The sequence below is a fragment of the Protopterus annectens genome, chromosome 1.part0 (genome assembly GCF_019279795.1).
Source record: "Protopterus annectens isolate FY-2018-M chromosome 1.part0, PAN1.0, whole genome shotgun sequence".
Lineage (NCBI taxonomy): Eukaryota > Metazoa > Chordata > Ceratodontiformes > Protopteridae > Protopterus > Protopterus annectens.
Window position 1 is genome coordinate 1,801,733,401 of NC_056725.1, and position 26,618 is coordinate 1,801,760,018.

A 26,618-nucleotide genomic window follows, 5' to 3' on the forward strand; every position below is an offset into this window, starting at 1 on the left:
TACCAGTGCCTACTACATATGCAAATCTCTGGAAACATAGCTTATTTTCGTTGTACTGTGAAAGTTTACTACGCTGTTTATTGTTTTGTTTGCACTTCAAAGTTTAAAATTCCATTTTTAAACTACTGTAAAGGCTGCTGTTCTGCACTGAAATACATTGTATCTAGTGTTTCTTGGTTAGTATTAGGCATCTGTTTGAGGTTCCTTAACACTTAGGCTCCAAACCAGTCATTTTACAACAAGAAGGTCAAAGTTTGCATCCTTGTGGTAGTGCAGAGCTGATTTCACCTATCTGAGCTGGGAAATACTGGTGGAAAGCACACTGTGTGCTTATCTGATTGGCCTTAGGGCACAGTTAGTGTAAAACTTGCTTTTTTTTATAGTATATAAGCCATGCATTTGCTAGGAGCTGTTTGTGCAGTGGCGATTACTGATGCCTTGTACACACACAATCAACAGAAGTTGAAATTTCCCTAAAAAAATCACCTTCAAACTTTACCTCAGTCCCACACTACTCATGCAGCAACTAGTTTACAAGGTGAGCAGCATTTACACATTTAATTAGGACTGTTAAAGTCTACCTTACCTTATTACAGCACCCAGGACTACTATTGCTCAGAGAGCACCGGTTTGGTGCTGGGTAACATCACTAGTTAGGTTAGCTGCAGATTACACCAAGTAAGCATCCTTCCTTCATCCATTTACAAACAACCTCCACTCCTATCAAGTAAACATTAAGACTTACAACCATGGATGGGCATTTTGCTGCCATCTCTACATCTAGCTTGGTGGGCATGGGCATCCTGACAATGCAACTGCCTTATGCACACAATTCTCAAATACACAAATACAGTATGAGAGATGTAGTTGCACAAGGACACTGGAGGCTAGACTCTCAAAGATACAAAAAGCAACAAAAACAGGTTGTCAGCAACTCGCACATCACAACTGCAAAGGGCCACACACAGACTCACGCATGCTGAGGTGCTCACATGTAACTTACCCAAACCTCAAAGGCCTCTCAGGTGCAGTCCTCAAACTCCGTGTACAGACAAACAAGACATTTCCCATCACAACACAAAGCCACATCTCATTGTACTTTAACTACCAAGCCCATAAGGTGGAACACTCCACAACCCAATATTTCTGATTTTCTGATCATGGGAGATTCCATTGTGAGACACACTGATGTCCCTCTTACCAAGTTAGATAAGAGGAAGGTTACAGTTAGTTGCCTGTCAGGGGCCAGGATTTGCCAGATCATAAAAGCACTTAGTCATACTGGTACTCAGGGTTAAATGACCTAAGTCATAGAACATGTGGGTGTGAATGACCAGAGACGTACCTCCTCGGACTATAGGAAAACCGACATGATTAAACTATCAGAATATGCCTCACACTCGGGTATGAGCCTAGCATTGACCAGCAGTCTACCATCTCCAAGATGCTGGCACAATACCAGCAGAAAATGACTGACTAAAATTGGCTTAGTTACTGGCATCATTCCAAAGGGAGTAAAGTACTCATCAGCCTGTGAGGACATGGTTGGCAGACCACACTCCTTTGCCACAGATGGTCTTCACGTGTCACCTCTAGGCTTTCACATATCGGCCAAAGCATTATCAACCCCTACAGTGCCTTTTTTTAGGCACTGCCAAACCTTCCAAAATAACAAAAGCTACTCAAGACAAGCTAAAGGTGTTACTGCTCAATGCTAGGAGTCTCAACAAGAAACTGGACTCCCTGGAAGCTCTCCTCACCCTGAAGAATGCCAGTGTCTGTGCAGTTGCTGAAACAGTTCAGAGCCACGGAAAGGCTGGTCAAACAATATGACATGCTTAAGCTACTCCACTGTCCAAATAACCATAGGAAAAATCAATTACCATAATCTTGCTAGCTACAGGTCTCCCACCATGAACCAGGAAACCCATACATTGCACCTGAAATTATTACAATCACTCATCGTCCAGCCCAAAAACATTCTCATGGCTGATTTTAACTACCCCTCCATTAACTGAGAGGCATACATGACCACTAACATGCAGGCCCAAAGATTTCTTGACTTTGTAAATTCAAATGCCGTAGAGCAGCCAGCACTGCACTCCCACTAGGGGAACAAATATTCTAGATTTAGTACTCACAAACATGGGAGAGTGCTGCACCCCCCCCCCCCCCGGTGTGATGTCCTCACTGGTAAGATCAGATAAAGCGTTTTTTCTTGAAATAAAGTTAAAACTAGCCCCCCCCACCTAACCCCCCAAAATTTAAGAACATCTCCAAGGTAAATTGCCCCCTATTAAGGGGTAGTATAGCTATTTTCCAAGCTCCCCCAAATCCAGAAAACACAAATTCCTATGGAGAGGAGTACACAAAAACTCTGTATGACCATATAAACAACTGCATAGAAAATGCAGTACCAGGCCGAAATAAACCCAGGTCAGTTTACAATAACAAGTCACCCTGGTGGACAACTGATATTAATAGGTTGTACATCAAAAGAAAGAAAATCATGTCAAGTAATATAGAACGTGTACAACACAGCAAAAGTCCCTCATTAGTCTAAACAAGCAAATCGGAGAAATAGTCAGATCTCTGAAAGTAGACGGAGGTAAACATAGCCCCCAAAGCTAAGGATAACCATAAAGCATTTTTCAATTAAGTCCGCAATCTTAAGGGCAACACATACCAATGTACAGAACTTGTTCTGTACTTCGAACTTTGTACTTTGAACTTCGATAACCACATCACCACAACAGCCAGGAAATCCTTCTATGTGGCACACCTTATCATAAAGGGATTTTCATCCAGAAAAAAGGAGGTCATTGTCCCACTGTACTCAACCCTCATTAGACCCATTATAGAGTAAAAATGCCCCATTTGGTATGTACCTCACAAGACATCTGCAACAACTGGAAAGGCCACAGAAATACCTCACTAAAAGAATTACAAGCCTAAAAGAGATACCCTATGCTGACAGTCTAAAAAAAACTCCAGCTATACTCTGTCGCACATTGCCTGCTCAGAGACTATCTCTGCTTAACATACAAGGCCATGTCAAACCCAGAGCTGTTGGACATGCTACTCTTAAATAAATTCCAATCCCTCAGAGCCACACACTCCAGGGATCTAAACCTGGTCATCACAATGAACAAAACAAGCTGGAGGGATAGGTTCCTGACCCAGAGACTTCCCATACTCTGGAAAAGACTGCCCATACATGTCAAGCTGAGGGCCTCTTTGGCCCTCTTCAAAAAGAACCTTGACGATTCGATGGGAGATAGGAAATTTACCCCAGGGATCACGTCAATCACCCCCTTAGGGGACCAGGGAAGTAATAGCCAGGGAATTGTTATTGCTAGGCTTATATAGGCCCCTAAGGCCGATAGCCTAGTACCATCCTATGAACCTATGTTGTAGAAGGCATGACCTATACTCAGCTGGAAGATGCAGCAAATCTGCAAGATGACAAATTCAGCTCAAATTTCATCACCCCCAACTCTTCCCCCAAAAAATAGTCTCCACCACTTCACAGCCAATTTTCATCAAAGAGCAGGTGGCCACTGCACTCTCTAAAGCAAAAAAATGGCTTCAATGGGGCATGACGATATACCAAATGACCTTTTAAATAGCTTAAATTAGTACTTACCAGTCCCATTAGGATCTGTATTTAACCACAGCCTCTGTACTGGCTTTCCCCTGATACAGTGGAGGACAGCAATAGTCACCTCTATGCATAATGGGGGACATTTACTGACCTGGGAAATTACAGACCCATTAGTTTGACTAGTCTTACATGCAAAGCCATAGAAAGAATAGTCATGGACCTAAAAATATAATGACACAGGAAACCTCCAAAAACAGGACCCAACCCAATTCAGCTTTGTCAATGGCAAATCAAGTCATGCCTACTGAATCTGGCGGATTTCTTTGAAAATGTTACTAAGGCCATGGATGAGGATAAAACAGTCCATACCACCTACCTTGACCTGGGCCAAGGCATCTGACACTATTCCCCATTCAGATACTATAAATAAACTCACAAAACTGAGCATAAATCCTTAAGTCACCAGATAGACAGCCAACTGGCTCATGGACAGGACACATGCAGTTAAAATGGGTGAATTCAGATCCAGCATGAAACCAGTTACTAGTGGTATGCCACAGGGCTCAGTGCTAGGACCACACCCGATCACAATATACCTCTCTGACGTCAAGGATAACGTAGTAAGCCTCTGGATGACAGTTTACTGACAAGTGCAAGCTGGGGACAATTACAGATTCCCCCAATGATGTATATTATCCTTCAGGAGGGTCTAGCTCAGACAAATGATTGGTGCCAAAACTATGGCCTAAAATTAAATGTGGAAAAATCCAATTACCCTTTGGGAAGTCATATACCCCTGCAAACATCATCACCAATAGCACACCCCTAAGAGTAAACTCATAGGTGAGAGAGCTAGGTACACAGACCTTTGACTGCTGTGTGTCCACAGTGGTGAGAAAGCCCTACTATGTGGCACAATTTATAAGTAATGGTACTGCATCCAGATCCAAGGAAATTATAGTCCTGCTGTACTCGGCCCTCATTAGACCAATAGAGTACGATGTGCCATTTGGCATGTACTTGACGAGGCACTTACAGCCGCTGGAGCGACCTCTGAGGTCTTCAAAAAAAAATAGAGAGTTTAACAACATGTCTTGTGCAGACAGACAGACTAAAAGCTCTATTCCCTTTTCTCCATCGTCGACAAACTATTAGGGGGTGACTTGCGTCTGATCTACAAGGCACTCACTAATCCAGCCCGATGGAGTTGCTACGCATCCACAAGTCAAATAACACAAGGGTCACTTGATCTACAGATCTAAACAGTCAGCAACTCAAACAAAACATGCTGGAGAGACAGATACAGTTGATATAAAAAGTATACACACCCCTGTTAAAATGCCATGTTTTTGTGATATAAATAAACGAGACCACAATAAATAATTTCAAAACTTTTCCCACCTTTAATGTGACCTATAACCTGTACAATTCAATTGAAAAACAAACAAATCTGTTTGGGGAAAAAATATAAAAAAATAAAAAACGTACAATAAGATGACTGCACAAGTGTGCACACCCTTAAACTAGTACTTTGTTGAAGCACCTTTTGATTTAATTACAGTATTCAGTTTTGTTGGGTATACTGCGGTGGTGGTGCTGCGGTAGAGTTGTCGCCTCACAGTTAGACATTGCCCATTCGATTCTCAGTTAGAGCATCTTCTGTGTGGCGACATGCGTGAATGGGTGTTCCTTCGTTGAAAGTTGTGCATTAGGCCCGGCAAGCCAGCACATAAAAATCTACTGCCAATCATTAGCGGACCGGAGTTCCGTTGTTGCGACCCCTAACCGGGAAAAGCCAAAAGAAGACTATTCAGTTTTTTCGGGTACACACCTACCATCAACTAGAGAGACTCTGATTAACCCCAAATAAAGTTAGGCTGTCCTACTACAATTTACCTGACATTTACTCAGTTGCCTGGAACAGCAAAAGCCATGGTTTGCAGAGAGCTTACAAAGCATCAAAAGGATCTATCTCATTGGTGAAAGGTATCGGTTAGGAGAAGGGTACAAAAAATTTCCACAGCACTGAATATACCATGGAACACAGTGAAGACGGTCATGAAAAAATGGAGAAAATATAGGACAACAGTGACGTTTGCAAAGAACTGGATGTCCCTCCAAAATTGATGAAAAGACAAGATGATAACTGGTCAGGGAGGCTGCCAAGAGACCTACAGCAACACTGAAGGAGCTTGCAGGGATTTCTGGCAAGTACCGATTGTGTACTACACATGTGACAACAATCTCCCATATTCTCCATACGTCTGGACTATGGGGTAGGGTTGCAAGACAGAAGCCTTTTCATACACAGAAAAGCATCCAGGCCAAGCTAAAACTTGCAAAACAATACATTAAGTCTCCCAAAAGCATGTGGGAAAATGTGTTATGATCTGATGAGACCAAGGTTGAACTTTTTGGCCACAATCCCAAAAGGTACGTTTGGAGCAAAAACAACAATTCGCATCACCAAAAGAACACCATCCCCATTGTTGAAGCATGATGGTGGCAGTATCATGCTTTGGAGTTGCTTTTCTTCAGCTGGAACTGGAGCTTTAGTCTAGGTGGAGGGAATTATGAACAGTTCCAAATACCAGCCACTTTTGGCCCCAAACCTTTGGGCATCTGCTAGAAAGCTGAAGATGAAGAGGAATTTCACCTTTCAACATGACAATGACCCCAAGCATACATCCAAATCAACAAAAGAATGGCTTCACCAGAAGAAAATTAAAGTTTTGGAATGGCCCAGTCAGAGCCCAGACCTAAATCCAATAGAAAATCTGTGGAGTGACCTGAAGAGGGCTGTGCACAAGAGATGCCCTCGGAATGGGACAGATTTGGAGTGCTTTTGCAAGGAAGAGCGGGCAAATATTGCCATGTCAAGATGTGCCATGCTCATAGACTCCTACCCAAGAAGACTGAATGCTGTAATTAAATCAAAAGGTGCTTCAACAAAGTATTAGTTTAAGGGTGTGCACACGTATGCAACCAGCTTATTGTATGTTTTTTGTATTTTTCCCCTAACATTTTTGTTAGTGTTTCAACTGAATTGTACAGGTTATAGTTCACATTAAAAGTGGGAAAAGTTTTGAAATAATTTATTGTGGTCTAACTTTGTTATATCACAAAAACCTGGCATTTTAACAGAAGTGTGTACACTTTTTTTATATTCACTATGTGTGTCTCAGAGATTGTCCCTTCTTTGATGCACGTATCTTATTCATATTAAGCAGAGCCCATCCCTGTCCCACTTCAACAACAATTTGGATCAATGGGTGGGGAATACTAAATTCACACCTGTGGCAGTACCTCTCTGTCCCTTTTGGATAGGGGCAGACTGTCAGATATTCAATACATTCGCACATATCCAAGCCATCCTCTAGCTCCTTGGGGCTATATATTGGTTAAAATTGGGTTACATTGGCTAGGCTTGTAAGGGCTTTTAAGCCATTAGCCTAGTAAATCTCCTATGAACATGCCTATTAACTACATAAGAACCTTTTTATCTGTTTGAAATTTCAATGACCCTGAGACTCAGACACAACTGTCAACTGTCGCTGATTTTACAGAATACCCAGATTTTACCTCTTGTTTTTGGTCTTTTCCTCATAAAATCCATGATTTTCTTGCAAATCATTGAAGACTGCAGTCATTAAATAATAAAGTATATGAGCTTCAGACTCCACGTCCTACTGAAAAAAACGTGTTAATGCAATACCTGCTATTCTAGCAAATGAGTGAAGAACAAAAAAAATATACCGCCTTGTCCCATAGTTTGAGCATGTGTCCCTGATTACAGGGTGCTCTGAAATGCATTTCCCTTCAGCAGTGAGGTAAGTGAGCACTCCCGCCTAGTGGAAACCAGGTGCACATGATTTGGCTACCACTCAAGTCTGGGTACAGCTGAAGAAGTATGCTATTTACCAACCTAGTGGTAATGAGGTGCACAGAATTCAGCTACCTTTTTAAAAGTCTGGATACAGCTAAAGTAGCGATTTTTTCTATCTGCAATGTACACCACACATTCAAGCATAATCAACAAAGACGACCTAACTAAAGACCCCTGGGTGAAAGGCTATATTTCATGACACCCAGGCCCAGAGGGAGAACGAAGAGGTAGTCAGGAAGAAGGTACAGTTGTGTAAGTAAACTTAACAGCAGATGTTCTAAGAGATCACTGATACAGTATCCTAAGCTATTTGGGTTGTATCTTTGCCTAGGGCATGACCACAAATTAGCTTTTAAAGCTTTAGGGCACCTTCCATTTACCTAAACTGCAAACAGCTTGACTAAAGTTCCATATAAAGACGCAGTTTGAGTGCCAAAGGTTTCATAGCCTTCTTGCCCAAAGAAGGGAAGCTATAGCCCTGAAAAGAAAAAAAGCTAGCAAAGATAAAAATCAAACAAAAATAATGTAACTCTATATACAAAAAGGTATATACATTCACTCTCAGGCAAGACGCATGAAATATAAAACAATGTGGCTGGAGAAATGGAACAGCTACTGCAACATTATTATCTGGAATATACAGTTATGGAAGGTTTACTTAGAGAACTACACTATGTTCAGCATTTAAATCACTGTTACAGTAACCTAAGCTACCTGGGTAAACTATCATAGCTTAACAACTAGGGAAGAAAGAATTTAAGCATCTGGGAGCCCCCTGGAGAACGGTCCTAACAAAGCTTGATCTGGACCTGGAATAGGAATGCAGTTTGTAATGCTCTGAAAGTTTGTACAGAGGACCAAGTTGCTGCCTCTAGAATACTTCTCCACTGCACCACTTTCCAGAAAGCCACAGACAAAGACAAAGCCTGTCAGAATGTGCCCGGACCCTTCCTGGAAGCGACCTATTATGGTGAGTACAACAGAAAAATAGTATGAGACACCCATCTGGAAATTTCTACTTCAACACTGGTTACCCTTTTTTTCTTACCTTCATAACAAACAGCTGATCGGCTTTCTTGAAAGGTTTAATTCTGTACAGACAGTATCTGAGCTAAATGTGGACATCCAGAGTCAGAGTGTGTAATATTCTTTCTGCCTTGTTTTTAGGTTCAGGAAAGAATGAAGGGAGATTAATAGTCTGACAATGTAAACCTTGAAACCACCTTTACGCATAAAGGAGGACTGGTTCTCTGAAACCATGTCCTTATGGAAAATGAGGTAGGGCTGATTCACCATAAGAGCATGTAATTCTTCTTCCAGAAATAAGAGTAAGGAGGCAACAGTTTTCAATGTTAAGCACCTCAACTTGATGAGCTGGCTCAAACGAAAGAACTGCTACTTTTTCCAAGTAAAAAAAAAAAAGATCGCAAGGAGGTGCCATCTGTTTCTTAGACAGATGGATATGTAAAACGTCTTTCAAAAACTACTTCACTTGAGGATAGAAAGAAAAGAGGAATTTAAGGGCAGACAAAGAGAAATAGCCAAAAGATGATTCATGATAGAAGAGCAAGAGAGGTCAGAGGATAATACACACATGGACGCGCACACATGCAAAGGTACTTAAGAGGTATCAAAACTCTATCATCTAAGCAGTCAGGTGAAGTGTTTTCAGATGGGGAGGTGTATCAAACAAACCCTGTCTTGTGAGTGTAGAAACTTGTGTAATTGCCCTTGGCCAATTTCAGAAGAAAGAAAGTAAGTATAGTTGTGTACACTTACTATAAATGTAGATGTTAGAGTGCATTCACTGTTGCAGTCATCACCTGTGGGTTTATCCCTGCTGTGGTAGCCCTCGGTCGGCATGAATACCAGAGTCAAATGTTTTTGTGTGCTGGCTACAGTCGCTTGTAGTCTGTCATGTCGTTAGTGTTATAAAGCAAGGCAGCCAACGTCATTACATCAGTTTTTCCATCAGAAGCACAAAAGAAAAGAGAGAAGTGGTCCTGGTGGCTAAAATCCACCTTGGGAACCTTGTGTCCCCCTAGGGGAAGATGTTAAATGGGGGATGGAGGGAGGGAAACCAAGACTGCAACAGTGAATACAATCGAACATCTACATTTATGGTAAGTGTACAGAACTGTACTATTTTCTTCATGTTTCACTGTTGCAGTCATCACCTGTGGGAGGATTCCCAAACCTGAGGAAAAGGGTGGAAGGATAGTTTGGGTCTTAGGTATGGGTCAGGAGGCCCTGCCCTAGACTTAGAAAAGAGAGGTAGGTGGTAGTGTTTTGTAAAGGTATGGACAGAGGTCCACGTGGCCAGTTCCAAGATGTACTTGGTAGGTACTCCTCTGAGAAAGGCAGTGGAAGTAGAGGTTACCCTAGTGGAGTGGATACGACAGACTTGGGGATGGATTTCCCATGTAGTCTGTAGAAAAAATGGATACAGTGTGAAATCCATTTGGAAATGGTTTCTTGGGAGATGGGCTTCCCCTTCGCCCCCGGGGCAAAGCTTACAAGAAGCTGGTCTGTTTTTCTGAATGGCTTTGTACGGTCCAGATAGTACTGGAGTTGTTTGTGCAAGTCTAGTGAGTGTAGAATTCTTTCCTCTTGTTTTGAGGGTTGGGAAAGAAGGTGGGAAGGCGTATAGCCTGGTTAAGGGTCACATCAGATACCACCTTGGGCATAAAGGAGGGTTAGTCCTTAGGGAGGCTCTGTCTGCATGGAAAATTATGAAGGGCTCGACAGCCATGAGAGCTTGAAGTTCCGAGACCCTACTGGCTGATGTGATAGCTAGTAGGAAGCCAGTCTTTCAATAAAGGTATTTCAATTCTGTTGAAACGGCAGGTTCGAAAGGAGGTAAGGTTAGTTTTTCTAACTCACAATTCAGGTCCCAGGGTGACGTCAGAGGCCCTCTGGGAGGCCTGATATTAGAAGACCCTCTGAGGAATTGCTTAATCAAAGGATGAGAGAAGAGGGGTGGGTCTCTGAATCATAATGGGCAGAGATGGCCAAGGCATGGATTTTAATACAGGAGAAAGACAGGTCACTATTGAGCAACTCTACTAGGTAATCCACGATAAGGGGGATGAAAGGTTGGGAGGTACTGCCCCCTTTTGATCGTTTCCAGGAGCAGAACCTTTTCCATTTTCCTGCATATGATTTTCTTGTCCTGGGCCTTCTGGCCTCTCTGATGTCCAGGACCTGTTTGCTTAACGGGGACTCCTTGTTAATTTTTAGTGTATAAGCTATGCTGAAAGTTTGAGAGTCTGTAGGTCTGGGTGTAGTACCTTCCCCCTCTCCTGGGTCAAGAGATCTGACATCAGGGCAAGCAGCTTTGGGGGCTGTAAGGTCAGACTGCATAATAAGGGGCATCAATGCTGTCTGGGACAATCTGGAGCAATGAGAATGGCCTTTGATCTCTCTCTTATTTTGATCAAAACCTTGGGAATAAGGGGCAGAAGAGGGTATGTGTACACAAAGAGGGAGCTCCAGCGGAAGGTCAAGGCATCCACCTTCCATGCTAGGAGGTGATACTCCCTGGTACAGAACTTGTGCAGCTGGTGGTTGAGGTGTGAGGCAAAGAGGTCCACTTCTGGGGTGCGCCACTCCTGGGTGATTTGTAGAAAGATTTCTCTGTGGAGCTACCATTCGTGGGAGTCCAGTAAGTTTCTGCTTAGGTGGTCCGCCAGTGTGTTTTTGATCCCTGGTAAGTATTGGGCAATTAGGTGTAGCCTCATGGAGGTGGCTGTAAGCCAGAGACTCATGGCTAACCTGCACAGGGGGTAAGATTGGGTGCCCCCCCTGCTTGTTGATGTACCACATTATTGTGGTGTCTGTTTTTATAAGGAGGACCCCTGGCCCGAGATGGTGTTGGAAGGAAGTCAGAGCCTTTTACACTGCCATCATTTCTTTCTAGTTGATGTGCAACTGAAGTTGCTGGACATTCCGAAACCCTTGGGTACACCTGCCTGCTAGGTGAGTGACCCAGGCAATGTCTGAGGCGTCGGTGGTGATGGTCTGGCCGGAAGGTCGGAGGATGACAGGAAGATCTTGTTCATGGCACAGGCCTCTGCCCACCACAGAAATTCGGCCTTTATACAAGGGATCAGAGGGAGAGTTTGAAAAGACTGAGCAAAAATGGTTTGTTTTACAACAAGTTAACAAGGACATGGGTTTGAATGAAGCTTTGTAATTGAAACCCTTTTTAAGGGATAGAAGGCTTTAGTTACATGTGCTAACTCTCTCCTCCCCCCTTTTTTTAATACTCCGTTTGCCTTGCCTGTTAGATAAACATCTTTTTATAGTAGTTACAGGTGTCTGCTTATATAAATGCACATACTCCTTGTATATTATTTATTTATTCATGCATATATTTTCTGTTTTTATTGTTTTTTTTTTAAATACATACATTTTATGTTAGTAGTATTTAGCTATGATGCTTGGTTTTAGTTATACTTCCATATTCTGTGTGTGTTTGTTTTTTGAGCATCTTAATAAACTGAAAAGCGTTCATGTAGTAGCTCAAATATTTTTACTGTAAACTTCAAACAAGTTTTATACTTAGTTAACTATGTGGATGGCAGGACCATTTCAGCCTTTGTTGACAGTTCTGCGTTACCTTTTCCAGAACATCAGTATATTTGCAACAGCATGATGAAACAGTTTATGTATGATGCATATTATATTGCTTAGAGATCTGCAATATATGTCTTATTACATCTGAAATCTATTATATAAGTTGTGGTTGGAACATACTAAAAATATAGTTATTTTGCTAAAGAGTTCGTTACTTTAAATCACTTGGTTTCCACTAATTATTTCATTGGAAGGAAAAGGGTTCCTAGCAGTAATTGGTTTGAGGGTGTTTAAAATGTTTAGGCTTCTGATAGAAATTTTATGTCTGATGAAGTGTAGGAGGACTACATGAAAGCGCTTACTTGTTTCTTACTAAATAAATCATTTGGTTTTATGCCGCACGTGTCTTTTGTCTACTTGGATTTCTTGCGTTATATTTTTGGAGCCTGGTCTGGACTTTAGCTGGTGCAGTGGTTTTGTTTGGATTTATTGCATTACATTTTTGGAGCCTGATATGGACTTTACCTAGTGCAGTGGTTTTGTTTCTGCCTGTAAGACTTCTTTGAGAACTAATCCTTTTATGCCTAAATGTGGTTTCAGAATTATGGACAGGGAAGATTTGCTGGGATTTGCTAAGGGATTACTTTTTGCTTTTAATGAGAAGCGTTTTTAAGTTTCTGCTTTTTCTTTCTGCAAGATTCCCTGGAAGCACTATCCCAGGAAACAGGCACCTCATCCAGGAAACCTGTATACCTACATCCACTCCCTCTCCAGAAACTGACAAGAATGGTTCACTCTTGCCAAGCGAGGGCAACCCTACAGTTACAGAGGACACAGCAATCTCCCAGTCCTTAGTGGCTTTCCTCAAAGTTGCACCTAAGGGATCAGGAGTAAAAGATGTGTGGTCTGAGGAACCAGTTTTGGCTACAGTAGTCACCCATCAGCTGCTGAGACAGTGATGAAGCCAGTCAGTTACCTAAAGACACACTAAAGTAGCTAGCTGACTTTCAGTGGACAGGAAAAGCAAGAACCATGCAGACTGACAACTGTTTCATGTTCAAGCCAAGAAGGAAACCTTACAAATAGGTATAGAAGCCTGAGTGAGTCACTAAATCTTCTGACAGGAAAATTAAGGTTTTGAGGTAAAATTTCCATGACAGCCCCCATAAACACAATGTTCTATCCACACACACACTAATTTACTCATTCATTCATTCACTCTATACAAAGATATAGAGAACAGTAACAAAACCTTTTACGTTTTTTTGACAAAGGCATAATATAGCAGTAAAAATCTCTTCAGCAAACATAATTCAGCAAAGAAACATTTTTTAGCATAAAAAACAAAATATTAATAAAAAAGTTTTCTCCCCACACAAAAATGGCATAGAGGAAAGTTTTCCAGAGAAGAGCACTCATCTGCACAGCTTTGAAAGGACTGGTAGCGGACCATCTTTTAAACAAAGCCCGCAGAGGTGGACTACTTCAGCAGCAAGAAAACTCTAAAGCTTTTGTCACCTAAAATGCCTTGCATGGCTCTGCTCGAGCCATTGGCAGTGTGGGCATGTGTAAGGTTACACACAGTAAAAACGTTAAACACAGATTTCCAAGGACAACTTGTATAAATGCCACTGTTTAATAAACTGTGAATAACCTTGAAGGAACTAACCTGTTTACGAAGTTTCTCCCAACGTTCTTGACAGTCGCCAAGTCTAGAATTCATCCACGCAGAAATCCCAGGCAGAGAACGGCTCTTCATTTCTGACTCCATTTCTTTCAGGTTTCTTAACGCTGGTTCTGAAGTTTCTATTTCATTCTCAAACAGCTTAAATGATACAATAAATGTATTACCACTTTATATTCTACATACTCGAAAATTCACGAAGAAACATGGGATAGTATGCTTTGCATTCATTACCATGTGAGTTTTATATGGTCTACCAATAATTTCCTTTGGTGTCTAGTCACTTCACAACCTAACTTTGATACAACTACACATACAGCACAATAACAATTCTGAAAGAGTACTCAGTAGTTTACAACAAATGAACAGTTTGATAAAAACAAAAATGTTTAAAAACACAAACTTTTCACGTGCAGTTCTACTTTACTATGTAACCATCTTGGGACAGCAGTAAAATTAAACCTACAAAAAAGACAATCTGAAAGGAGTAACCAAAATTACTATAAAAGACCCTGTCAACTGCACAGCCCCCAGACCTTTGAGCATAACCATCTCAGGCTGCATTTACAGACCACAATGTAATGCAAATCGCATACTGATCAGACTGTAAAAGTCCTACAGCTACTAGGCTACTATAGCAAGATATCCTATCTGCCGACATCTGGCAATAGAAGAGCTAATGCAAACAACCTCCTTGTGGCTACCTTATTCCAGATAATTCCACTCAATTAAACTTACAACACTTGTACCCAACAGAATATGGTGAAAATAAGTGCAATTAGACTTCTCTCTCCAATCACAGAGAGTATCTGTTTTTTTCTCTTGATAACGCTTGAAATCTCCTTATAAGGACCAGAGTTACTATGCTCTTCGCTACTTTCACATTTAGCCTGCTCCACACAAATTACTGTCCACCCCTAACCAGGAAAAGTGAAATCATATAATTCATTTCTCTTTTGATGATGTACTAACACTAGAGAGACCCAATTCTGGCAAAGCTGTTGCAGAGAAACCTTCTTTAAAATCACGACAATCAACTAGAATAATCGATGCTGTTCAGTGTGCAATGAGGCCATGTCCACTTTAATTTATGCCAAACCTTAGAATCTTTGTCAAAGAACACAAATATAACTGCCAGATGGACTATAGACAATATCAACCAGGCTAACAACTCCTACACCACATTACGTGGAATGACTAGGACTATTCTTCAGGGATGTACTACAGCCTAAGCAAGCAAATTCTTAAGCTAAGATTAATTTTTTCTAGATTCAGCCTGAGTAGGTTAAACCTATTGCTCCTATAAATTCTGATTCTGTATTTGCTCTCTTCACAATGAACGTGCTTTGTGCTTTACTTATGTGCTCATTCAGACATGTGACAGATGTATTAGACAGAAATCTTTTTTTTAACAAATGCTGCATTGATGCGCTTGCCTCAGATGAACACCTATGACCTTCCTATGTATTTCATTCCTCCTTGTGTTATGGGTTTGCTGAGTAATTAGGTCTACTTGTGCCAAATTTACTCCGTTATCTACTGTAGCAGGTAGACAGTACATCACCGTTTTATATGTATTCATTTACTGTTAGTTTGCCAGTTTTAAGTACAATTTTTTTAACCTTGTGTACATGTCCTGTCTTTGCTTGCCAATGATGGTCAAGTATGTTACCCACTTTATATATCATAAAAGCTCTTCTAAAACAATCCGTAAAACTTAACACTTAGTACACATGTACCTACCGTAACTACAGATCGTTGAATATTCGGCCAGCAGAGGCTCATAATTTTACATTTAATTTTTTTTGTTTTTCTCCCCACATCTGACCATCAGCTGCACATGTCCTTCCTCGGTCTCCAAGTTCCCAAAGTTAATCATTTTCTCCAGCACAATCTGATACTTTGAAATCAGATACATCATCACAGTTCTCTGGCTAGGACTTAATCCAGCAGATAATTTGGCTGACTAGAAGTTCACATCCCAAAGAAAAGTTGCATTTAAGTGAAGCCAGAGTTAATCTCCACACACCCACACACAAAAGGAACTGCATAGCAAACCTGTGCTGAACCAGAGTTATGTAGTTCACAAGATGAATATAGAATAAAATGGAAGACACCTGCACCATGACCACTGCGAAAAACAGGATCACGCTGAACAGGCATTTAAGGCAAGCTAGGCAGATGTACAAGTTAACTCACTGCACTGGACTTGTGGTTTTCCTACTGGAAAGTTTCTTAGCAGTCGTGAGGAATTCCAAAACCTCAGTCAGATATGCTGATGTGATTAATGTTTTTACTACAGCAACCAGGCCCCAGATGCACCTAGCATTCTTTACAGTGGAGCAAAACACCCTGTTCTTGTAATGTCACGGTTTCCTAGATGCCTAAAGGACCAAAAGAGATGCCTTAAACTACATTCTGTCACCTCAGGGTAATGCAAAAGCATCCTGGGCTTGGGGCCTGACCATGGTTAAAGGGTATGAAATCAAAGAGAGTGGTGGACTGACAACACAAAGATGGCCAAAATGACAGTAAACTAATGCATACCAGTGGGTGAGCTCATTTGTGGCCATACCCACATTTATTTAAATTTAAATTTATTGGCCATCCTACAGTATTTCATAGTACCAAAATACAAAAGTAACCACCCCTTTCAGTCCATCTTGCTGTTTTAAAAATAGTAACTCTCCACTAAACCTTAACTTTTTAAACAGGTAAAACTCAAGTTACCTACTTTCATATCTAACTTCTCTAGTGCACACTGCAGAGTGCATTCTTTTCAATCTTACCTTTAAAGCCTGTTACTAGCACTTTCTAATACCTAAAATGATCATCTCTACTTGACTCCAAGTAGACTTTTCTCTATCTGTTAAACCTAGCACTTGCTCCTACAGTACTTATTACTTACGGCACTCTTATAGATAGCACCCCAAAGGCAAACCCCATTTCTCGGTCACCCACATCCCCGAATCTTTTTTAAAGTTTTTGTCTAGTCCTTCTAGCATGTCGAGGATCAGTTGCTAGTGTGTCCTCCTGCTCAGCTGGTGAACCTGGGAATATTGAGGCAATGTTACAATTGCCTCATGTACACAGACAACCCTCTCCTCCTCCCACAAAACACAAATACATGCGAGATGCAACTATACCAAACTGGAGGCTCTCTCAACATAGGACTGGCAAGACCAGTCAGGAGGAGAAGGTTACCACACACACTATAGACCCAGTCTCACATAGTACCATCACAACCTCAAATCATACACATAAACACACAAAGACATACTCGGCTCTGATCAAAAATCTACCAAAACAGCAGAGGCCACCAAAGCAGACACCCAAACAACCACCACCTCAGAACACAACACCTACAACACATAGACCTCACAGTCAGAGTGTCAAACAGTCACAGCCCTTAAGGCCAAACACAATGCCAGACACACTAGTCATTGGTGACTCCATAGTCAGACACACTGACATCCCGCTCACCAGACTGAGTAAGGAGAATGTCACAGTAAGCTGCCTGTCGGGCGCTAGAATCCGCCACATAACGCAAGCACTCAGGTCTCTCAACAGCAGGTACAAATACGACTCAGTCATTGTCCACGCTGGTGTAAACGACCTGAGATGTACCTCCTTGGACTACATGAAAAGAGACATTGAGGAGCTCTCTGATTATGTAGCCCAGGCAGGTATGACCCTGACCTTGAGCAGTATCCTACCTTCACCAAGAATGATGCCACAATACAGAGATAAGATGATCAGCTTTAACAATTGGCTTAAACTCTGGTGTCATTCAAAGGGGATCCAATGTCTGTCTGCCTGGGATGACATGCTGGACAAGCCACGCTGCTTAGGGACGGCTTGCACCTGTCACCCTGGGATTCGGATATTGGCAAAGGCTCTTGCCACCCCATAGTGCCTTTTTAGGCAAGGCTCAAATTCTAAACCTACCACCCTAGAACACAAAAAGAAAAAACTAAGGGTAATGCTGCTCAATGCCAGAAGTCTAAATCTCAAAATGCACGCACTCGAGGCCCTTCTCAGTATGGAGAACATCGATGTCTGTGCAGTGACAGAAACCTGGTTCAAGGCTCCTGAGAGCACCCCAGCACTATCAGGTTTTACCTCTTATCATGCCCCCAAAATCCAGACAATACCAAGAAAGGAGGGGTATCCATATTCATCAAAGACACCCACACCTCAAGACTGGTGGCAACGATGCATCGGAGACCATCCAGGTGCAATTAACCATAGGCAAGACTGCTCTGCAAATTGTAGCATGTTACAGGCCACCCTCACAAACTCAGGAACCTCACATGGCCTTCCTGAAAACACTAGAGGATAAATGTATCACCAAACACCATCATACTAGGTGACTTCAATTACCCTAATATAGACTGGGAACACTACTCAAGCCCAAACACCCTAGCCCAAAAGTTCCTGGAATTCATAAACTCAAATGCCATGGAACAACTAGTCACCATCCCCACAAGAGGAGAAAACATACTTGATCTCATCATCACGAACATGGGAGCACAATGTTCAACACCGGAAGTATACCCCTCACTGGTGAGATCAGATCACAAACTAATCTCGCTGGAGGTCCTCATCCCACCCCACCTGAAATAAAAACGACCACAGTAAAGAACTTCTCGAAAGCCGACTTCACACTTCTAAAGACTAGTGTGGTCTCCAGTACTCAAGCCGCTGAATCACTTACAAATGCCTTCTACCAGCACCTGCAGGACTGCATGGATAAGGCAATCCCAAGCAAAACAAAGACTCTTTGTACCAAAGGCAAGCGTCCAGTCTGGTGGACCCCAGCCATAAACAAACTCTACAACAAAAGGAGGAAGCTACTACAAGATAGAGCAAAATCCTTAAAAGGTAAGACACCCTTGATCACTATAAGTAAAAAACTAAGAGCTCTCATAAAATCATCCAAAGCAAATTTTGAGAGAAAAATAGCTAAAGACTCAAAAGACAATCATAAGGCCTTCTTTAGCTATGTTAGAAATCTGGGAGGAAACTCCCAGATATGCTCAGAACTAGTTCAAAATGATGTGAAGATTACTGATCCTACAGACATTGCCAACATACTGGCTGACAGGTTCAGTGCAAACTTCTCCCCGGCTCGGGCCCAAAAGGAGAGATGTCTATACCAAGCGATTGCAGGGCCCCAAGCATCTCCAATGCCCAAGTGAGAACTGCTCTCTCCAAAGCTACAAACACAACACCCATGGGACCTGATGGTGTCCCCGGCTATGTGCTCCGCGAACTCAACGAGAATTAAACCCACAGCTAGGACAGCTGTTTAATCATAGTCTTACCTCTGGATAGGAGTGGCGCACTGCAACTGTGGTCCCACTTCACAAAGGCGGTGCCTCCACCGACCCTGGAAATTACCGCCCATTAGCTTGACAAGCCTTATCTGCAAAGCCATGGAGAGGATCATAATGGACCTCATAAATAAAGACATAGGAATTTGCAGACTTTGGATCCATCCCAGTTTGGCTTTGTCAAAGGCAGATCATGCCTTCTAAACTTGGTTGACTTTTTGAAACAGTCACCAAAGCCATTGATGAGGGAAAGGCAGTCCATACAGCCTACCTCGATCTGGCGAAGGCCTTGATACAATACCCCACTCGGGTATCATTGAAAAACTCATCAGCTTAAATGTTAACCCATACATCACAAGATGGGTTGCAAACTGGCTGAGTGACAGAACCCACAGGGTCAGAGTTGCTGGCGCCATGTCAGACTCAAAGCCTGTCACAAGTGGTGTACCACAGGGCTCAGTCCTGGGCCCACTCTTGTTTGGCATCTACTTTTCCAGTACAAGCAAACACAGGAGGGTTATGGCTGACAAAGTTTGCAGATGACTGCAAACTGGGCCATAGTAGAAAACACATCTGACACAGATATCCTTCAGAAGGGTCTCACAGAAATGGATAACTGGTGCCAGAGCCATGGCCTAAAGTTAAATGCCAAAAATGCATAGTCATACCCTTCGGGAAAAACAAGGTTACTAGCTACCAAATAGGTGGCAATCCACTGAGCACAGAAGAAGTTATCAGGGACCTGGGGACCCAGGTTGATAGTAGTCTGTCATTCGACACCCATGTAGCTAAAGTAGTTAGGAAGACCTTCTACATTGCCCACCTTATCATGAAGGATTCTCATCTAGATCAAGGGAGGTCATAGTCTCCCTATACTCATCACTCATCAGACCAATGATTGAGTACAATGCCCCATTCGAATGTATCTGACCCGACACTTGCAGCAGCTGGAGAGGCCACAAAAGTTCCTCACCAAAAGGATAAAGGGTCTCAAACATCTGTCCTATGCTGCCCGACTGAAAGAACTCCAGCTCTATTCAGTCGCCACCGCTTGCTCAGAGGTGACCTTTGCCTAACATACAAGGCCATGTCAAACCCAGATTTGATGAATATGCTTCACCTCAAAAATCTAGATCCGTCAGAGCCACAAGGGCGGAGACTTAAACCTCGACACGGCTATTAATAGGACGTGCTGGAGGGATAGATTCATCACCCAAAGACTCCCTATGCTGTGGAATAAAATCCCGGTATATGTGAGGCAGAGCACCTCGCTGGCCTTGTTCAAGAGAAATCTTGACCAATGGATGGGAGATCGCAGATATACCCCAGGGATTACCTCAGTGTCACTGCTCAACATAGGCACAGTAAAATAATGGGTATAGTTCCCCATACTAAAGGGGTGGCGTAAGCCACAAAACTATGGGCTAGGCTTGTAAATGCCCTCGGGCAGATAGCCTAGTATGAACCTATGAACCTATGAACCTATGAACCCTTATGCTTCACTCATTGCAGTACTAGCCTCTCCAAGAGGGTTGGCCAACTAATGGGACTTGTCCCACACCTGTCCCCTAAGGAAGGAAAGCAGGCCCTTGGCCATTTAATCCACCTCTCATTCCGTTGGTTGGTGATCTAATGTTTAGGGCATTAGTCAAACGTTGTGAGCAAAGAGAATCCCCATACCAGACGACCAGTGTGCTGAACCTGAGCCTTTTATTTCATCTGGTTAATCCTTCAGCTACTGACCTTTGGCATAGTGTGCCTACAACCTAACATTGTTCTCAGTTTTGCCATCTGCAGAACATACATGACAAGCTGAAGAGGTTCCCATTTAACAGCATGATACACTGCAGTGAAGATGTATTCTAATTTTACCTGAAGAACCCACAGAAAGATTCATCTTTTGCAACACTATACATGAAATATGCGAGAAAGTGCAAAACTGGCCTAACATTTTTACATGACCATTTCAAAAAAGGTACTGCCTCAAATCTTGCTTGCTTTTCTCTATACATAAAGTGCGGCATCAATTAATTGTTTTGGGGGAATTGTATCAGGACTCCTGCCTATGAAACATTGTTAGACTGGGCTCCTAGTTAAAGGGCAAAGCAGCATCTCCACTCTAAATTTTAACAAAAAAATATGTATGCCATTTTTAAGCAACATTTAAAAATACCACACAATTTAATTTTTATGCAGAAATATGTTGTCTTTTTATGCTGACAATTGTAACATTATGTATGCATATCTCTGGCAGTTTTGTATTTTTTTAACCTAAAAAGAAATGACAGGACTTCCAAGATGGCTACACATTGAGTAACAGCTTACTTCTCTCTCTCCTAGTGTGAAAACAGAAACTCAGCAAAGATGGCCAGTAGACTTCTGTTTATTGGTAAATTTCAGTAACCGGCTAGTGAGTGCACTGCCTGGATACCAGGAAGAAAGAAATACAGAAGACCAATCAGCTACAGAAAGTGATGAAGAAACACTGACTGGGGAAAGTTCTGCAGCTGTTCAGCAAAAAGCAATACAACCTTCAGACTTGACTTCCTATAACCTACAGGAAGATACAAATCAACTGCATACAGACCTGCCTAAAATAAACAAAACACTGATGGAGTATATCAACACAAACAAAAGGCTGAAAAAAATGAAAGAAACTTTAGAAAGACCTTCAGATAAGATTATAAAGCTGCAAAAATCAGAGGTCAAAATGAAGAAAAGGCTGGATGAATATGAGATTGCTCAGGAAGAGATGTTTCAAAAATAATAGAATTACAGGACAGAGCACATAAGGAAAACCTGAGATTCTCAACTACAACACAGAAGCTGGAAGGAACATACTGCATTAATTTTATGAAAGCACAAATAAGCAACTGGACTGGTATTCCCCAGTAGGAGTTGTTAATTGAAAGGGCAGAGCATGTGTATGCTCCAAACCTGGCCATGAGAAAGCAACCCAGACCTCTAATAGTAAAGATGCAATCCTAACAGCAGAAAGAGTTGATTCTGACAAAACTGTGGCAGAAGAACAAAGTACTAAAAGTGGGAAACAGCAGAGTGTTTGCATAGAATAACTACTCATTGTACACCAGACGGAAGAGAAGCAAATGTATTCCACTACTCAGGGAATGTTGAGATCCAGTCGTGAGAATCAAACTGCTGTACCCAGCCGTCTTCAAGGTATTCTTCCCTGGAGGGACAAAATCATTTTTGATGAAGTACATGCTAAGGAGGAAATATAAGAGTTTGTCCAACAGAACGTAAGCTGTGAAACAGGAGATTCCATTTCTTATTGTTCTGGTAATGAAGACCACAGAGGGACTTGCACATGTAAAACATTTTCAAAATTTTCAACAGAAAAAGTTGGAGATAAGGAAGGGAGCACAAGAGCTGACTAGAAGAATCGAGAGTACATTGAAAATGAAGCAGAGACAGGATTTCGGAGATGAACAGTGATGAAACCAGTAACTTAATATGGGATTACAACGCAATAATTATATTTGTGAAATATGACAGAACAAAAAAAATCTGGAAATATTGTACTTTTTCAGAATCTTTTGGACTTGTGGGGCACTCTAAAGCATATGCCCTACTTCAAGTCATTAATGTTTGAAAAAGTGCTTTGGGGAGGGAAAGAGGGAGGGAGAAAGTTAACTCTATTCAAACATTTTTTTCTTAAATAGTACTAGTTTTGTGGCATGTGGTTTTCTTTGCATGCTATATATGTAAAGTTTTTCAATTACTTTTAAGGTAATGGGGATTGTAAACTGGTGCTGATATTCTTTTTTTTCTTTCTCCCTTCTCTCTTTAATCTTGTTCAGTTTTAAGAAATGTAGGGACTGTAATGTACAAAAAAGCCTGGTTTAAAAGCATGACAAAAAAAGATTAATGTGCTTTTATCATTTTGCATGGGGGAATGACTGGATTAAAGACCTTAGATTGATTTAGTAATAAGTTTTAAAAGACAGCAAGTAAATCAAAAAGAACACTGAATATTATGAGACTTTTTCCTAGCAAATACATGTATGTTCAGTAACAATTCTGCAGCTGGTCTTCATGTTTCCATTGAGACAATCTGATAAACAGTAACTGGCTATAGTCTGGTGGAGAGTAATTGGCTGAGGAAAAAAAAAAGAAAAAAATTGGCTTGGAGATAATTTTCTCTAAGCATTCAGGGGTTTTCCAAAAGTAGATAATGTTATCTGAAAACATTCAGGGGTTATCCTAGCTGGGACAGCTGCTATAAAGATGAGACAAAACTAATCAACACTTAGAAGCACAGGCTACACCATGGACCGTAACGTGGATGACCTTTCTTTCAGGTTAACTCAAGTCTGCGAGTGTGGCTCTCAATTTGGGACCTTTGTTCCTATTAAGAGGGTAAAACTTCAATATTTGAAAATGTACGTAGTTTTTGTGTGTTAATGTTAAGCTAATAGGTTTTAGGGGGTGTGTGCGTTTTTTTTTGTTTGAGGGCTTTCAATAAAACAAAAAGTTTTAAGACGTGACATAGGCTCAAATTTATGACAAGAAACAACTGAATAAAAGTTCAACCTGAAAAACAATGTATGCATGTAACACAAAAGCTGGACCTAGACATTTAACAAAAAAGATGTTACACACAAATAACTTTTAATACAATAATGCTTTTTAAATGTCTTTAAATGTAAATGGCCTCACAGATAAATAGAAATAAGAAAAAGTAGTGAACTATATTTAAAATGTAGAGTAAACAGTTATGTTACAGGAGATAAACATAGAAAGAAATGAACACATTAATTTGATAAAGAAAGGTTTTGCAGGATGGTTATTCAATGAAATACCTGGGACAAAGGAAAAGAGGAGTACTTGTATTAACTGCAAGAGGAGCTCCAATAGTAATAGAAGATAAAAAAAAGATAATAATGGCAGATATGTAGTGCTAAGGGGCTACTGTCAAGGGAGGGGGATTACACTGGCATGTATTTACATTCCATCAAAAACTAATATAATGGAGCTTAAGAAAATTCTGGGAGAAATCATCAGTTTTCCGCAAGGAATATCACTTATAGGTGGGGACTGGAACTTGATTTGCAGCAGTGAGGATGTGTCTGGGGGGCCCAGAAGAGAAAATATAACAAAGGAGGGCAAATTTTTGAAGACATTTATAAAAATATTTGGCATTGACAATGTGAATTCAGTAATAGGAGTTTGGAGTGAATTTACATATTATTCCCCAAGATATAAAAACTGGGCTAGGCTAGACAGACTTTACATTTCACAGGAACATCTGCATTTAATCGAAGGTGTAATACCCACCCGATAATTATTTCAGATCATGCACCAATAATAGCTAAAATAAAAACACAGGGTAATGAATTAAAAATGAAACAGTGGCGCTTTCCCACCTGTTAAAAAGAGAGGAATTTAAGGAATGGGTAGTGGAAATTATTCAGTAGCTGTTAGAGAAGAAAGGGTAGTGGAAATTATTCAGTAGCTGTTAGAGAAGATAGAAATGTCTTATGAAAATATAGCTAGGGAGTGGGAAAAAATTAAGGTGGAGATTTAAAATAGGGTGGAAATAAAAGGAAGTTATGGTTAAGAAGCAACAAGTATTACTTAGAGGGCCTGACAAAGGTTAAACGCATTGCAGAATAGGGGGGATCTCACAGAACAAGAGGAGGATAAACTGTAGAATGGTAGGCAGAAAATAAGGTATTACCTCAATATTATGCACAAGCTTAGAAACAGTGCTGTTAAGCAACTGCTTTTTGAGAACACTAGAGCACAAAAACTTTTAGCATAACGACTCAAACAGAAAGGAAAATGAGCTGTTGCCAGACTTAGAAAGCCTATAACAAAGAAGGTAACATGAGATCCTGTAGAGGTATTAGAAATATTTCAGAAATGCCACTAGAGTCTCTATAAAGCAAGGAAATACAAAATTTAAGAAAAGATACAAATGGAAGTATTTATGGAAGAATTAAATATGCCAAGGTTAGAGGCAGATAAGGCTCAACTGATAACAGTTAAAACAGGAGGAGATGAGATAAAAATTGTGATGTATAACTAATATACAGGTAAGTCCCCAGGAATAGATGGTATTCCTGTAGAAGTCTGGAAGCTATGAGAAAAAAAAACTGATAAAGATCTGGAAAGTTTTGTTTAATAGTACATTAAGGGGAGAAGTACCGACATCCTGGAAGAGAGCAGTGGTAGCTGTATTACAAAAAGACAGTAAGGATCCATCAGATCCAGCTTCATACAGGCCCACTTCAATACTAAACCATGATTATAAAGTGTTCATGTCTATAATACCTAAAAGAATGTCAAAAGTAATGCCAAAACTAACAGATATGGATAAATGTGGTTTTGTGGAGGGGTGGCAAACATTTGACAACATTAATAGAACATCGACAGAACACTGATGATCCAGAGGGAAGTAGAATGAAAGAAAATACCATTTCTGTTGGTGGGACTTGATGCAGAGAAATCATTTGACAGAGTAAGCTGGGATTTTATGAGCAGGACAATGGAAGGATTTGCATTTCCTGAAATTTATAAGGTTGATTAGGAGAATATATGAGGGATCGGAGGCAAAAACTGAAGTGGGTGGGGTCCTCTCTGATAATTTCTGCTTGAGCAGAGGAAAGTACAGTTGTGTACACTAAACATAAATGTAGATATTCAAGTGTATTCACTGTTGCAGTCATTATATTTGGGTTATCTGCTTTCAGGTAGCCCTCAGTCGGCCTGATTAACAAAGTCTTGGGTCCTGCATCGGTTGCTGTCCCTTCTTCTATGATGTCAAGTTGTCAGGGGTATAAAACATGCAGCAGATGCCATTACATCAGTTTTTCTTGCCGCAGATATCAGGTGCCCCCCCTAATGGGAAGCAATTAAATATAAAAGCACAAAGATATACCTCCAACAAAAAAGCAAATACACCAAAAAGGCTTTTAAGCATAGTAAAGGAAAGTAGAGGTATAGCCAAAAGAAGTTAGGTTGCTAGAGGGAGGGTAACCAGGACTGCAACCGTGAATACACCCTAACATCTACATTTATGGTAAGTGTACACAACTGTACTATGTTCTTCGTGTTTCACTGTTGCAAGCATTACATTTGGGTAGATTCCCAAAGCTATGGTTGGGAGGAGGAATTTAGATAGCATTAGGGCCAACTATAAGGCCCTGTAAGACTGCAGTGGCAAAGCCAGCTCTGGATTTAGAGAAGATTGACAAATGATAACGCTTGGTGAAAGTATGTATAGAACTCCAAGCAGCAGCTTATAGGACGTCCCTGGTAGGGATGCTTCTGAGAATGGCTGTAGAGGTAGATTCAGCCCTGGTGGAGTGAGGTCTAATCCCCTGGGGGGGGGATAGGTTTTCCATGGTGCTTATAGCAGAAATTAATGCAATGGCTTATCCATTTAGAAATGGGTTGCTTTGAAATAGCCTTCCCCTCTGCTCCTGCAGCAAATGCCACCAGAGGTTGTTCAGATTTCCTTTGAGGTTTAGTCCTGTCCAAGTAGAATCTAAGTTGTCTGTGCAC

At 41.2% G+C, this 26,618-nt stretch overlaps 1 protein-coding gene across 3 annotated transcripts in view; it reads right to left on the minus strand.

Moving 5' to 3' along the window:
- The window catches only part of UTRN (utrophin), a 4,744,936-nt gene that overhangs the window by 2,993,675 nt on the left and 1,724,643 nt on the right, over positions 1-26,618 (minus strand). For all 3 annotated transcript variants that reach the window (XM_044069601.1, XM_044069592.1, XM_044069610.1), the window contains one exon: positions 13,738-13,893. In XM_044069601.1, coding sequence (XP_043925536.1) covers positions 13,738-13,893 — 156 coding nt within the window. The remainder of the gene's footprint in view (positions 1-13,737; positions 13,894-26,618) is intronic.